The following is a 15,324-nucleotide window of genomic DNA, read 5'->3' on the forward strand; positions in this document are numbered from 1 at the left end:
TGCCTACTCTTTGCCTCAGTTGAACCACTCTTCCCCCGCTTGCTATAGTCCTACATGGCACTTCAGGTTCTGAATCAAGCTGGGCTTTCTTTCATACAAGCTCTGGAAGGCTTACTCTCCCCACTTTGAAATGACTTGACTTTTTTTCATCTCCCTAACTTTCTCAGCTCTGGGAAAGGAAAGGCTATGTAGTTTTTTCAAACAATTAATTGTAGTATGTCCTAAAGCTTAAATTTTTTTCTAGAAAGTCTTTAAAATTTGTTAACAGGCTACTAGAATCTGTATTCTGTGATTATGCACAAATGAATCTTCTTTGACTTAAAAGCAGAGCAAAAGTCACATGTGTACTCCTACACATTGCTGGTATAGACATTCTGGAGGACCCTTAGGCAATACCTTCCAATTTAAAATGCCATATTCAAAGACCCTGAAGTTGTTATACTTAATACTGGCACAAGTATTATATGTAAAGATATATACTTATACAGAATTTTCAGTATAGCATTGTTTGAAGAAATGGAACACCTAGAAATTGCTTAAATGCCTGTTAAAAGAATTAAGACAGTTATTACCAATTAATACAGTAAAATACTATGCATATTTTAATAAGGATGACATAGATCTCAGAGTACTGATGTTAAAACATGTCTGTGGTTCTTTATTCAAGTGTGCCACCTTAGCAGTTGCTCTGTGCTCTGCAATCTTTTATAGCAAGTTACAGACCAGTACATATATATATGTATATAGTGTGTGTGGTCTTATTTTGTTGTTGTTGTTGTTTTTTTAAGGTACATAGATAGCTAAGTGTATTTGCATTTAAAGTGCAAGAAAGATGTACCCAGAACTGTTGTTAGTGGCTACCTCTGGGTAATATAATGGGGTAAGATGAAAGGGGAACTTTAAAATACATATGCTTTGAGCTGACAAGTGCCTATAGTTCCAGCTACTTAGGAGGTTAAGGCAGTAGCATGCTATCACCATACCTGGTAATAGCCAGTGTACTCCATCTTGGACAAAGACTCTGTCTCTAAAGAATAAAATATACATATGCTTTGAAAATCAAAATGATAATGGAATGTCTACATTAAATTAAAATTATATACCTATTCAGAATATTAATAAAGCATGCTTTAATGCACAAAAATGCTTCATACTAATCTTTTTTAAAAGCCTCATATGTTATTTTATAATAAAATATATGCGAAAGACCCAGTAATTCCACTCCTAATTATATATGCAAAATAACTGAAAACAGATAATCAGACAAATACAGTCCCTGACTTAACAATGCTTTAACTTTTTTTTTTTTGACTTTACAGTTGTGCCAGTGATACATAGTCAGTACAGTATTCAGTAAATTACTTGAGATATTCAGTGCAGCCTATTTATTATAAAATAGGCTTTATGTTAGATGATTTTGCCTAACTGTAGCTAATGTAAATGTTCTGATCTGGTTTAAGGTAGGCTAGGTTAAATTGGGATGTTTGGGAGGTTGGGTATATTAAATGCATTTTTGACTGGCTTATGATGGGTTTATGAGAACAAAGCCCCATCTTAAATTGAGAAACATCTGTGCTTGTACATAAATTTTCATAGCGGCTCTTTTCACAATAGCTAATAGATAGAAGCAACCCAAGTATCCATGCATTCAATGAATTGATAAACAAAATGTGGTATATCCATACAATGGAATATTATTCAGCCACAAGAAGGAATGAATAGTAACACATGCTTCAACATGGATGAATCTTTACAACATTATGTTAATTGAAAGAAGCCAGACAGAACAGGTCACATATTGTAAGATTCCATTTACATTAAATATTCACACTAGGTCAATCCATAGAGACAGAAAGCAGATTGCCAGAGGCTGGTGAGACAGTGGGTGGGAAGTGACTTTTGGGGTTTCTTTTTGGAATGATGAAAATGTTTTGAAACTAGGTAGAAATGATGGTTGCACAATAATGTGACTGTACTAAATGCCACTATACTGTACATTTTTGAATGGTTAACTTTGTTTTGTGAATTTTATCTCAGTAAATAAGAATACATCTAAATATATCAATTCTAAATAGAAGTACATATATTTGTGTTTATATTGGCTGCATTAAAAAAGTCCACAGTGATCTGCTTCATCTTGCCGCACTGTGATAGGCTTGAGTTCATTTTTGTATCCCATTTTTAATTTAATTCAGCATCAAATGAATAATCATTTTTGCAGCCTTTACCAGAAGCTGTGCTATCCCCAGCTATCTAGAAATTAATAAATTCTAAAAACATAAACTACTTTTCAGCAGTTTATTCTGGAGAAGGAGACTGATAACGCAAACAAGTGATTACACATCCCTGCGTTAAATACAAATCATAAAACATATGTGAAGTGATGGACACTGCAGGAGGAATTGAAGGAAGACAAGCAGGAGTTCCTCACTCTTTTATTTTTTTTATTTTTATTTTTTAAAGACGGAGTTTCACCATGTTGGTCAGGCTGGTCTTGAACTCCCGATCTCAGGTGATCTGCCCACCTTGGCCTCCAGAGTGCTTGGATTACAGGCGTGAGCCACTACGCCTGGCCCTCATTCTTTTGTTTAATATGCAACTATTGAACATCGTTTACATGCCAGGCTTCTTAACTGATAGAGTTGTAAATACTCTTGGGATTTAATATTTGAATTTCATTGCTTTATGGAGCACTTTATGTAATGTAATTAAATAACAAAAATGGAATGACTGCCATAACCAGGGTTGGAAATAACCATGACTACTCTACGGATGTAAATAATTCACGTGATGGGAGGAAAAGCACTAGTGTGCCAAGACATGGCTGCTAACCTTGTGCAGCAGAACTTAGACATCAGCCAAGACAGTGTCCAAGGGGATTTGAAAGCATTCGTTAGTCTGGTGAGTCCTTAAGTGGAATCCAGTTAAGCTTCCACTGTACAGTGACATTATTTCCTTTTTTGTTTGTTGTTTCTGTAGTACCAAACCCTGCTGCAGCTGCAATTCCTCGAACGCCCCTGAGTCCAAGTCCTATGAAAACCCCTCCTGCAGCAGCTGTATCCCCTATGCAGGTGAGTGCCTGGAACCACAGGAGGCTCTTAGGGCCTCAGAATCTGAAAGTTAAGGCCTTTTCTTCATAGTCATTTACACCTGTATTAGATGGGTAAATGACTGCCTCAGTAGGGATGTATCTAGAATTTGTTTTCTAAAATACTGTAAATATCTTTAATTGATATAAATTATATAGGTGTAAATTGTGTTATTTTGTTAGACTGTAATAATAACACTTGTTATGTGTTCTACACTGTTCTGAATACTTTATAATGTTAACTCATTTAATCCTTACAACTCTTGGGTATTAGGTGCTGTTCTTATCTGTATTTTTCACATGTGGTAACTGAGGCCCAGAAAGGTTAAGTAACTTGCTGAGGTTCATGCAGTTAAGTGAGGGAGCTGGGGTTCAAAGCTAGGCTGTCTGGCTTTAGTGACTTTAGTGACTACAGTAAGACACAGAGGTGTCTCTAAGTAGAATCTGTGGTTGCCATGTCTCAGCCTTTACTGCATAGCAAATCACTTCAGAACTTAGTGGCTTGAAAATAACAATTTTAAGCCGGGCGCGGTGGCTCAAGCCTGTAATCCCAGCACTTTGGGAGGCTGAGGCGGGTGGATCACGAGGTCAAGAGATCGAGACCATCCTGGTCAACATGGTGAAACCCCATCTCTACTAAAAATACAAAAAATTAGCTGGGCATGGTGGTGCGTGCCTGTAATCCCAGCTACTCAGGAGGCTGAGGCAGGAGAATTGCCTGAACCCAGGAGGCGGAGGTTGCGGTGAGCCGAGATCGCGCCATTGCACTCCAGCCTGGGTAACAAGAGCGAAACTCCGCCTCAAAAAAAAAAAAAAAAAGAAAATAACAATTTTATTAGTTTTCACATTTCTAAGTTGACTAGGCAGTTCTTTGCTGGCTTTCTTGGGCTCATTCTGGCAGTTGCATTCACAGAGAGGGTGGGATGGGGCCTGGGCTCAGCGGGATTCCTGGGCTACTTTCTCCACGTGATTTGTCTTCTCAGGCTCCTTCACAGCATAGTATCTCCAGCTCCAAGAGACTGAAGATCGAAGTTAGCAATGCCTCTGAGCACCTAAGCTTGGAACCTGGACAGTGACACTTCTGTCCTGCCATTTTAGTCCAGGCAAGTCACAGGGCAGCTCTGATTCAGAGTGGAAGGGATGCACAAGGCATGAATTCAGAGAAGTGTGATTCTTGAGGGCTGTTTTGTAACAGGTCCAGCACAGGTCATCCACTGATCCATTATAAACCAGTTTCAAAAGTAGCTCTTCTCTGCCATTGCAGAATGCAGATGAAAAGTAGGGCAGAGGGCTGTTATTCCATAGTACTCAAGAGGCTCCTCATTGTGCATTTTATTCAGCCACTTTTGGATAGTGTAGCTAAGGCAGAGTATTTCCACATAGGTGAAAGCAGCCGAAGGAAATAAAGCCTAAAACCCATTATCCTGTGATACAGGGTAGCCTTGGTTACACCTCTTCCCTAAAATAATGGTGTTGTGGAGCATTTTCATTTGGAGTTGAGACATTTGTGCTGTGTTTACTAGTGTGCTCCCTGTGCATTTATATTGTTGAGAGTTAGTGGCTTTGCATATGCATGTATATACAAGATGTTACGTGTTGTTTTTTTTTTTTCCTCCCTGAGATGGAGTCTCACTCTGTCACCCAGGTTGGAGTACAGTGACACAATCTCAGCTCGCTGCACAACCTCTGCCTCCCAGGCCTGAGCAGTCCTCCTACCTCAGCCTCCCAAGTAACTGGGACCACCATAGGCGTATGCTGGCTATTTTTTGTGTTTTGGTAAAGATGGGGTTCTACCATGTTGCCCAGGCAGGTGTTGAGCACCTGAGCTCAGGCAGTCCACCTGCCTCAGCCTCCCAAAGTGCTGGGATTACTGGCATGAGCCACCACCTGGCATTATGTCATAATTTAAAAAGAAGGGAAGGGAATACCCTATTCCACCTATCCAATTTAATGACCATGTGTGTGTGTGTGAGACGGAGTCTCACTCTGTTGCCTAGGCTGAAGTGAAGTGGCGTGATTTCAGCTCACTGCAACCTCCACCTCCTGGTTTCAAGTGATTCTCATTCATCAGCCTCCAAGTAGCTGGAATTACAAGTGTACACCACCACACAATTTTTGTATTTTTAGTAGAGACAGGATTTTACCATGTTGGCCAGGCTGGTCTCAGATTCCTGACCTCAGGCGATCTACCACCTCAGCCTCCCAAAGTGCTGGGATTACAAGTGTGAACCACAGCGCCTAGCTGATACAATACTTTTTTATGTGCTCTCTATTAATCAAACTTCATCTAAAGTTCTGAAGATACAGATAGAAGCAAAATAAAGATGCCAAATGTAATAAACTTCAAATAAGATGAACTTTCTTTAAGTGGTGTTTATCAGTTGACATTTAATGTACATCACTTTGTAAATCTTTGCAAAGATAGGAGGTGGAAAAACACATTTCTGTAAGTTGCAAAAAACTAATAATTGTGAGCTACATTCAGTAGCTTTATCGTACATGATTAGGTTATACAGTGCTTCTCAAACCTAATTGCATATAAAAATGATGTGGAGAGTTTTTAAACATGTAAAACTCTGAGACCTCATCCTGGTAAACCAGAATCTCTGGGGACTGGAGCCAGGATTGGGATTGTTAGGTTTTCAAAACTCCCTAGGTAGGAATTCTACTCCTAGCTATGTGAGAGTAACAGGCTGGATTATTCTGCTGTCACAAACAACTATTAATAGAAAGATGGACAAAATATAGGAAGCAGTTATTTTCAGACATTGTACAAAGCTGTGATCTTGAACAAAAATTTTAAAATGAGGTAAATCCTACTGTGGCTCACAGTCTTTTCCTGGAGGCAATTTCCAGATGGTGGTGCAGGGAGGATGAACCTACATTGGAGCAGGGAAGGGAAAACCAACTGGATCTGAGTAGACGCAAAACAATATTCGAGGAAAATGATACCACTCAAATTTGCAGGGCAGATACTGGGAGGAGGGAGCTGCATAGAGAAAGGAGTATAGAAATCTACATAGGCATCCCTTTGAGTCTTTGCCTGAATACCAATCTGTACATGCGTGGGGTGACACCCCACCAGGCTGGGCAAGAATAATTTTCCAGGAACAATTTCCAGGGAGCTATTAGGCAAACACTTCCTGGTAGTTTACCTAGGGCAGGGAATCATTTGATTTCCCACCAACCACTATGGAGAGACCTCTATGAATAGATGGCATTCAGTATAGACTCCTAAAGGACTACATCTGAAAGTATTATAGAACTAAATAGCCTCAGAGTAAATACTATTCTAGATCTGCGCCAAAAGATCTTTAAAAAGAAGATGCAGAAGGGCTGGGTGCAGCGGCTCACGCCTGTGATCTAGCACTTTGGGAGGCCAAGGCGGGCGGATCACAAGGTCAGGAGAGGGAGGCCATCCTAGCCAGTGTGGTGAAACCCCATCTCTACTAAAATACAAAAAATTAGCCGGATATGGTGGTGCACACCTGTAGTCCCAGCTACTGAGGAGGCTGAGGCAGGGGAACTGTTTGAACCTGGGAGGTGGAGATTGCAGTGAAGCCAGGATCACACCACTGGACAACAGAGGGAGACTCTGTCTCAGAAAAAAAAAAAAAAAAGATGCAAAAGGACCAAGGAGATCCCTAAGTAGCTGTAGTAGGCAGCCTCTAAAATGTTCCCCAGTGATTCCCCAACTGGTAGTAGTCGCTTCTTATGTAATTTGCTGTTGTTCAATGTTGGCTACAGTTCGTGATTTGCTTCCAGTGAATATGGCAAAGCAAAAGAAGTAGTGGGATAAGGTTATCACTTGTAAAATGCAGTTATAAAAAGCTTTGCTTCTGCCTTGAATGCTCCCTCTTGCTATCATTTAGAGCCACTTACTCCGGGGAAGCCCAGTTCCCATATTGTGAGCCAGCCCTGCAGAGAGGCCCACATTAGTAAATGTGGGAACAGATCTGAGGCTTGCCAGCAGTCATGTAGATGAGCTTGAAAGTGGATCTTCCTCTAGTCAATCCTCAAGATAACTGCAGCCCTGCTGACAACTTCATTGCCTCCTTGTGCCAGATCTTGAGTTGGAGGCACTCAGCTAAGCTTTCTGATCCATAGAAACTATGAGATCGTAAATGGATTGTCTTAAGCCACTAAAGATTTGGAGTAATTTGTCATGCAGTGCAGATAAGTAGCATAGTAGCTTACCTACTTGTCAAAACAAAGTAATAATTTTTAAAGGAATACAGCAAAATACAGGAATTGATAATATAGAATACATAATCTGGCATACAATTAAAAATTACTAAACAATGAAGAAGGAGGAAAATGTCACCTATAACCAGGGGAAAAATCAGTCAATAGATGCAGACCTAGAACGGATAGAAATGATGGAATTAGCATACAACGATGTAAATATGATCTCTGTGCTTAAGTATGTGAAGGGAAACATGCACAGATGAAGAGAGAAGTGGAAGATATGAAAAAGAATAGAGGCCAGGTGTGGTGGCTCATGCTGGTAATCCCAGCACTTTGGGAGGCCAAGGTGGGTGGATCACCTGAGGTCAGGAGTTTTGAGACCAGCCTGGCCAACATGTGGAAACTCTGTCTCTACTGAAAGTACAAAAAAAATTAGCCAGGCACAGTGTGATGTGTGCCTGTAGTCCCAGCTACTCGAAGGCTGAGGCAGGAGAATGGCTTGAACCTGGGAGGCAGAGGTTGCAGTGAGCTGAGATCACACCACTGGACTCCAGCCTAGGCAACAGACCAGGACTCCATCTCAAAAAAAAAAAAGAATAGAGGAAAAGATCTGTATATTTGAGGACATAGCACTAGAATCTGTCTATAATGAGTAACAGAGAGGAAAAAAGACTGGGAAAAAAATGAAGTGAGTCCCTCACTTGTGATATTAAATTAGATGGTCCTACATACCTGAAATTGGAGCCCAAGAAAAAAAGGTGGGTCAGGGAGCAGGGTGGCAAGTGTGTCTGAAAAAAATTGGAAGAAATAGGTGGGGTGTGGTGGCTCACACCTGTAATCCCAGCACTTTTGGGAGGCCAAGGCGGGCAGATTAGCTCAGGAGTTTGAAACCAGCCTGGATAACATGGCGAAACTCTGTCTCAACTGAAAATACAAAAAATTAGCCAGGCATGGTGGTGGGTGCCTATAGTCCCAGCTATTTGGGAGGCTGAGACAGGAGAATCACTTTAACCTGGGAAGCAGAGGTTGCAGTGAGCCAAGACAAGATCGCACCACTGCACTCCAGCCTGGGTGACAGAGCGAGACTCCTCAAGAAAAAAAAAAGTGGTTTTTTTTTTTTTAATTTAAAGAAATAATAACCAAAATCTGTCAAATTTAATGGAAATTATATACTCAGTTCCAAGAAAATCAGGAAGCTAAAGCAAGATAAGCACATGTAAATATACAAGTACTTCACCCCCATGCCCAGTAAAGCATTTCTGAAAATCAGTGATAAGAAACTCTAAAGGACAGGCAGGTAAGAATGATCACAGACTTCTAGTTAGAAACTGTGCAAGTTAGAAGACAACAAAATGGTTTTTTTTCATGCATTTGTTTGTTTGTTTGTTTGAGATAAGAGTCTAGTTCTGTTGCCCAGGCTGGAATGCAGTGGCATGACCTTGGCTCACTGCAACCTCTACTTCCTGGGTTCAAGCGACTTTTGTGCCTCAGCCTCTCAAGTAGCTGGAACTACAGGTGTGTGCCATGGCACCCAGCTAATTTTTGTATCCCAAAATGGGGTTTTCAGATGCTGAAAGAAAAACCCTGTCAACTTAAAATTCTGTGTATTCAGTAAAAAGGTAAAATTAAAATTTGTTAGACAAACAAAAGCTGAGGGAATTCATTATTATCAGCAGACAGTTGGGGGAAAGTGGATGAGGAGTATTATGGGACTTTGCTGTAATATCTTTACAACTTCCTGGGAATCTATAATTATTTCAGAATTAAAGTTGAAAATAGAAAGCCTTCCCACAAAGAAAATTTCAAGCTCAGTTGGTTTTACTAGTGAATTGAATCAAACCTTTGTGGAAGAAATAATTCTAATTGTATATAGACTTTCAGAAAACAGAAGAGTAAAAGGACTTTCCAGTTCATTTTAGGAAGCTAGCATTACCTGATAGCAAAACCAGACAAAGACATTGCAAACAAAACTGCTAGCCACTATTCCTCATGATTGTAGATGGTTATAGATGCAATATAAAAGCACACATTAACAAACTGAATCCAGCAATATATAAAAACGATTGTCCATCATTACCAAGTGTGGTATATCCCAGGGGTGCAAGTTTAAAATTTACTTCAACAGAATAAAAGAGAAAAAAACCATTAATCTCAACATTTGACAAAATTTTACATCCATTCATACTAAAACTCTTTAGCAAACTAGAAATAGAAGGGGACCTGTGGGAACTCCACAGCTAGCATCAAACTTAATGTGGGGACTGGATGCTTTCCCACCAGCATCAGGAGCAAGGCAAGGAGACTCACTCTTACTACTGTTGTTCAGCATTTTGCTTGAGCTCTTGCCCTGTGCAATTGCATAAGACCAAAAAAAAAAAAAAAGCATACAGATTTGGAAAGGGTAAAGTAAAACTGTCAGTTTGCAGATAACATGATTATTTATATAGACAATCCTAAGGAGTCCACACAAAAGCTTTTTGAGTTGAGCAGTGTTAAGGTTTACACAAGGTCCTATACAAAGGTTGTTTTTCCGTATATTAGCATGAATAGTTGGAAATTAAAATACTTAGCAATAAATATAATGAAATGTGTGCACAACCTGTACAATGAAAACAATAAAATACTGCAGAGAGAAATTGAAGTAATAAATGAAAAGTGATGTAATTTATAGATTGGAAGACACAATATTGTTAATATCTTGTAGTAGTCCTTTAAATTGGTCTGTAGATTCAACACAACCCCTATTAAAATAGTAGTACTCTTTGGGTAGAAATTGACATGGTAGTATTAAATTCATATGGAAATGCAAGAGCCCTGAATATTCAAAACGTTGGGGTCAAGTGGTGCAAGTGGCGGACAAATTTGGAGGACTTGTGTGACCTGATTTCAACACTTACTACAAAGTTAGAGTGATCAAGACAGTATGGTACTGACAAAGGTTTCAGTGTAGACATGAGATCAGTAGAAAAGAGAGTTCAGAAGTAGGCCAGTTGATTTTCAACAAAGATGCCAAAGTAATTTAATGGGTAAAGAACAGTCTTTTGAAGAAAAGATTCTGAAATGACAAGATAACTGTATAGAAAAAAAATAACCTCAGCCTGTACTTTATGACATACACAAAAATTGAAATAGACTATCATCCTAAATGCAAAAGCTAAACTATACAGTTTTTACATGAGAACATGAGAGAAAATCTTCATGACAAAAAGACTACAAAGATTTGTTAAGATGTAAAAAAGCATAAAATATCAAAGCAAGTTGATAAATTAAGTGGGCATCAAAACTTAAAACTTCTCTGAAAGACATTAAGAAAATACAAAAGCAAGCTGCAGATTGGGGAGACTATATTCATAATACATTTATCTAACAAAGATTTACATTCAGTAAGAAGACAACCCAATAAATAATGGACATAAGATTTAAAAAGATCCGTCCGAGACGAATACAAATGTCCAGTGGCACATGAAAAGATGATCAACATCATTAGTCATCAGGAAAATGGAAATTAAATCCACAATGAGATCCTATTCTGTATACTTCCTTTTTTTTTTTTTTTTTTAAATTTTTTTTTTGAGACAGAGTTTCACTCTTTTTACCCAGGCTGGAGTGCAATGGCACGATCTCGGCTCACCGCAACCTCCGCCTCCTGGGTTCAGGCAATTCTCCTGCCTCAGCCTCCTGAGTAGCTGGGATTACAGGCACGTGCCACCATGCCCAGCTAATGTTTTGTATTTTTAGTAGAGACGGGGTTTCACCATGTTGACCAGGATGGTCTCGATCTCTTGACCTTGTGATCCACCTGCCTCAGCCTCCCAAAGTGCTGGGATTACAGGCTTGAGCCACCGTGCCCGGCCTATTCTGTATACTTTCAAATGGCCACAATTTAAAAGGATGATGATCTGAAGCGTGGTAGGGATGTGGAGAAGCTGGACCTTGTACACATTTCTACCGGGAATATGAAAGGAGTAGTTAGAAGTTAGCCAGATAAAAAGGACTAGGGGAAAGCTGAAATACATACATAATATGTATGACTATATAAGATATGACTGTATCGGTATCTTGGCTAATGTCAAAATTCTGCTGGTGATATTTTACTATAGGTATATAAGGTAGTACCACTGGGGGAAACTGAGTAAAGAGTACATAGGATCTCACTATATTCTTACAACTGCATATGAGTCTATAATTATCCCATAATAAAAAGCCTAATTTAAAAATAAAGTATATTGATCACAGTCTGTGCCTGTAAGGTGTGTTACCACCTTACTTTAGCAGTATGGAAGGAATTAATACAGATTTATAACTAAATATCTATTTTCTGCGACGTTTATGAGTCCCAACACTTGATTTAACTTCGATATTGTTTATCTTATGATTTCAGAGACATTCCATAAGTGGACCAATCTCAACATCCAAACCCCTGACAGCCCTTTCAGATAAGAGACCAAACTATGGGGAAATCCCTGTTCAAGGTACATGTCATTTGCCACAGCATTTCACCTTTACTGTCAATTTTTGGATTGTTCTGGCTTCTTTGGCGAACTGAATTACTTCCTTTGCTCTTAATATGATTTCAATCAATCTGGTATACCTTTGTATCAGAAGTTTACTAATAAATATATCTAAATTGCAAGTGCGGAAAGTAGTTGTGCGTAAATGCATCTTTCATGAAGGCAAATAGAGAGTGAACACAGTTAGTTACTTAGCAGTAGCCCAGGGCAGCCTGACTCCAGAGCCCATTTCAGGTCTTTATGCTGTGTTTTGTTACCATGAGGGAGCTGAGACTCTGGAAGATGAGGGTCAACAAGTCTTTGGAGCCCTTGGGAGGAGAACTTGCTGTTTTCACACAGCTTTTTTTTTTTTTCCCTGAGATGGAGTCTCACTGCATTGTCCAGGCTGGAGTGCAGTGGCGAAATCTTTCTCTGCAACCTCTGCCTCCTGGGTTCAAGCAGTGCTCCTACCTCAGCCTCCCAAGTAGCTGGGACTACAGGTGTGCACCACAGTGCCCAGCTAATTTTTATATTTTTAATAGAGACAGGGTTTTGCCATGTTGGCCAGACTGGTCTCAAACTCCTGACCTCAGGTGATCTGCCCACCTCAGCCTTCTAAAGTGCTGGGATTATAGGTGCGAGCTACCCTTCCTGGCCTTCCACATAGCTTTTTATGGTAGGGCTGGCACCAGAACCCAAGTATTCCACCTTTTGAAGTTGAGCCGCCTTCTCTTACCCCCACACTGCCTCTTCATGTGCGGCAGTGAAGTGCATTGGAAAGATGAACTGCAGCATCAGAGTGTGGTGCTGGGAAAAGCAGTGCTTCTTTTGGGGTGGGTGTGGCAGTGTTCCCAAATGTCCTCTCAGGGCCTGAGGGTTCCTAGCTGATGCAGGCCAGTTCAGGAATTCTTCAGGAATTCTCAGTTGTGCAAGTTAGGCTCTGTATGTTAGACTAGAAGGTTTCAACAGGTTTGGGTCAGAAATAAGCAGACTTGTGGAAAGTACCCAATTAAAGAACCCACAGGACTGGCTCCCTGGGCTCTCATGTAGCGCCACGGCCTGAAGAGTTCAGTTTGGCAGTAGAACTGGCCCTATGTCTGTCAGTCTTCAGTGTTCTGATAAGCTGGTTTTGTACATATTTAGGGACAGTAGAACACAAGATAGTGCTGCTACTACCTTCCTGGCACAAAGACTTGCCTTCTGCCCTGCTTCTTGCTTCTGGTTCATTTGTGAGTCATTAGCTAAGCTCTTTTCTCCCCTCAGAAGGTTTTGCTAAGGGAACAAATAGTGGAAGGTTTAAAGTTTTCTTAACCCAGATACTCTGCATCTCTCCTTCCTCTCTTCATATCCCACCTCCCAGATGAAACCACGAAAGATTTACATATGTGTGCGGAGCAGAGATCTTGGCCTTGCATTGGCCTGGCTGTTAACCTCATTCTTTTTTGGTGCTGTCTCCTCATTTGTAAATTGATAATGAATACCTAACTTGCTGGGTTCCTGGGCTCTTAACCCCTGTGGTTGCTGAGGTTGTCAGGGACTGCTTTGTCCCCAACCCAGCCAGCTCAGTCCTAATCTGATGTGACCTGTCAGCACCATTTGGCACTGTTGAGTGCTCTGTCATCTAGGACATTCTTTTGGGTTTCTCTTATACCACACTCCTGTGCCTTCTCCTCTCTGTCAGTCTGCTTCTCCTCCATCTCCTGTGTGGCTTTTCTCTTTTTTTGTTTTTGTTGTTGTTTTTTGAGACGGAGTCTCGCAGCCAGGCTGGAGTGCAGTGGCACTATCTCATGATCTCCACTCACTGCAACATTTGCCTCCCGGGTTCAAGCAATTCTCCTGCCTCAGCCTCCCAAGTAGCTGGATTACAAGTACAGACCACCATGCTCGACAAATTTTTGTATTTTTAGTGGAGACAGGGTTTTACCATGTTGGCCAGGTTGGTCTTGAACTCTTGACCGCAGGGTGATCTACCCACCTCGGCCTCCCAAAGTGCTGGGATTACAGGCATGAGCCACCACGCCCAGCCTGGCTTTTCTCTTCCTGAACTGTACATGGAGGTGTGGCTCAGAGCTCAGTCCGGATGTTTGCTCTTTGTCCTCACTCTCTGCTGTTGTATCCTGTCTCTCATGACTTTAAATACTACTTTTGTGCTGAGGACTGTTAGATTTACATCTCTTGCCTGCTGTTCTCCTCTGGACTCTAGATTCATATATCCAGTTGCCTACTTGACATCTCCATTTTGATATTGAATATTCTCAGACAGTGTGTCCAGGACAAGATTCCCCCATTTTCCAAACTTGTTCTACATGTAATCTGCCTTCCCCATCTCCATTCATGGCAGTTTCATTCTCAGAAACCTTGGAGTCATCCTTAACTCCCTTCTTCATCTTGTTCAGCTGTTTAGGAAATCCCATTAGCTCTACTTTCAAAATATGTCTGGAATAAGAGCATTGCTCTTTTCTCTACTGTCACCTCCTTGATGTAAGCCACCAGGGATTATGAAAAGATCAGATGATGAAAAGATTCATAATCACCCTCACTGTCTATTCTTGACACTATAGCTTGAAAAACAGAAATTTAAACCTACTGCTCTAGTCAAACCCTCCACTGCTTCCCGTTTCTTTCAGAGGAAGAGTCAGAATTCTCTCAGGGGCCGCCAGACCCTCCCAGCCTGGCCTCAGTGTCCTCTCTAGCCTCCTCACTTTCTTGCTCACACTGCCTCACCACATGGACTTCTCTGCTGTCCCTGGGCACTTGGACATGCTCCTGACTTAGAAACCTTGCACTGGTGCTTCCTCTGCTGGAACCCTCTGCCAGGCTGAATCACCTCAGCAAAGCCCTGAGCACCATATTTAAAGACAGAAACCACTCCTTCTCCCACACACCCCTTTCTCTGCCTGCTCTCCTTATCACTGGTCCACTTCTAACATCCCATGGTTTGTCTATAATTTTTATTGTCTTTCTCTCATTTCCCCAAATCATAAGGCCCATAAGACAAGATTGGTGTCTGTTTTGTTCACCAAGGCATCCTCAGCACCGTAGAAGTACTGGACTCTTGATGAAAAATTGAGAGATGAGTGAAAGAAAGAAGAATTGAAGCTTGTAAAGTGCTTAGCGCAAATTCTAGCTCATAGTAAATGTTTCCTGTTTGATTTTATTACTGTATGTGTGAACTTTTTCTAAGTAGCACAAGTTTTCTGAGAGTGATAGCTCTTATTGGTCCACAAGTCAAAGATTTTAGATGCCTGAATTGCCTGTAAGATTTTGCTTAGCTGCCAGCAAATAACTAAAGCACCCACACAAGTTGTGTCCTAGGCATCTTTAAAAAGTGTTGAAGGCAAGGATTGAAACCAGGATTTCAGGAACATTTCCACTGTGCTCCTTGGTAGGTGTGCCCTGGTTTTGTCAATAGTTAGCCTTTTGACCTTCTTCAGTCTGCATCAGGTGTGATCAGAGCCAGTGCAAGCATGCAGCAGCCTCTGAGAGTAAGTATAACCTTGTGCCAGTGCCCTAAAGCCATGAGTCCAGGGTGGGCACAGTGGTGTAGCTGCAAGCCTG

General features: G+C 40.9%; 1 protein-coding gene across 6 annotated transcripts in view; it reads left to right on the forward strand.

Moving 5' to 3' along the window:
• SPECC1L (sperm antigen with calponin homology and coiled-coil domains 1 like) overlaps positions 1-15,324 on the forward strand; it is a 150,993-nt gene that overhangs the window by 72,819 nt on the left and 62,850 nt on the right. For all 6 annotated transcript variants that reach the window (XM_039462374.2, XM_039462376.2, XM_074391256.1 and 3 more), the window contains 2 exons: positions 2,980-3,071; positions 11,658-11,748. In XM_039462374.2, the coding sequence (XP_039318308.2) occupies positions 2,980-3,071; positions 11,658-11,748 (183 nt within the window). The remainder of the gene's footprint in view (positions 1-2,979; positions 3,072-11,657; positions 11,749-15,324) is intronic.

This window comes from Saimiri boliviensis, chromosome 21, assembly GCF_048565385.1.
Source record: "Saimiri boliviensis isolate mSaiBol1 chromosome 21, mSaiBol1.pri, whole genome shotgun sequence".
NCBI classification, from domain to species: Eukaryota; Metazoa; Chordata; class Mammalia; order Primates; family Cebidae; genus Saimiri; species Saimiri boliviensis.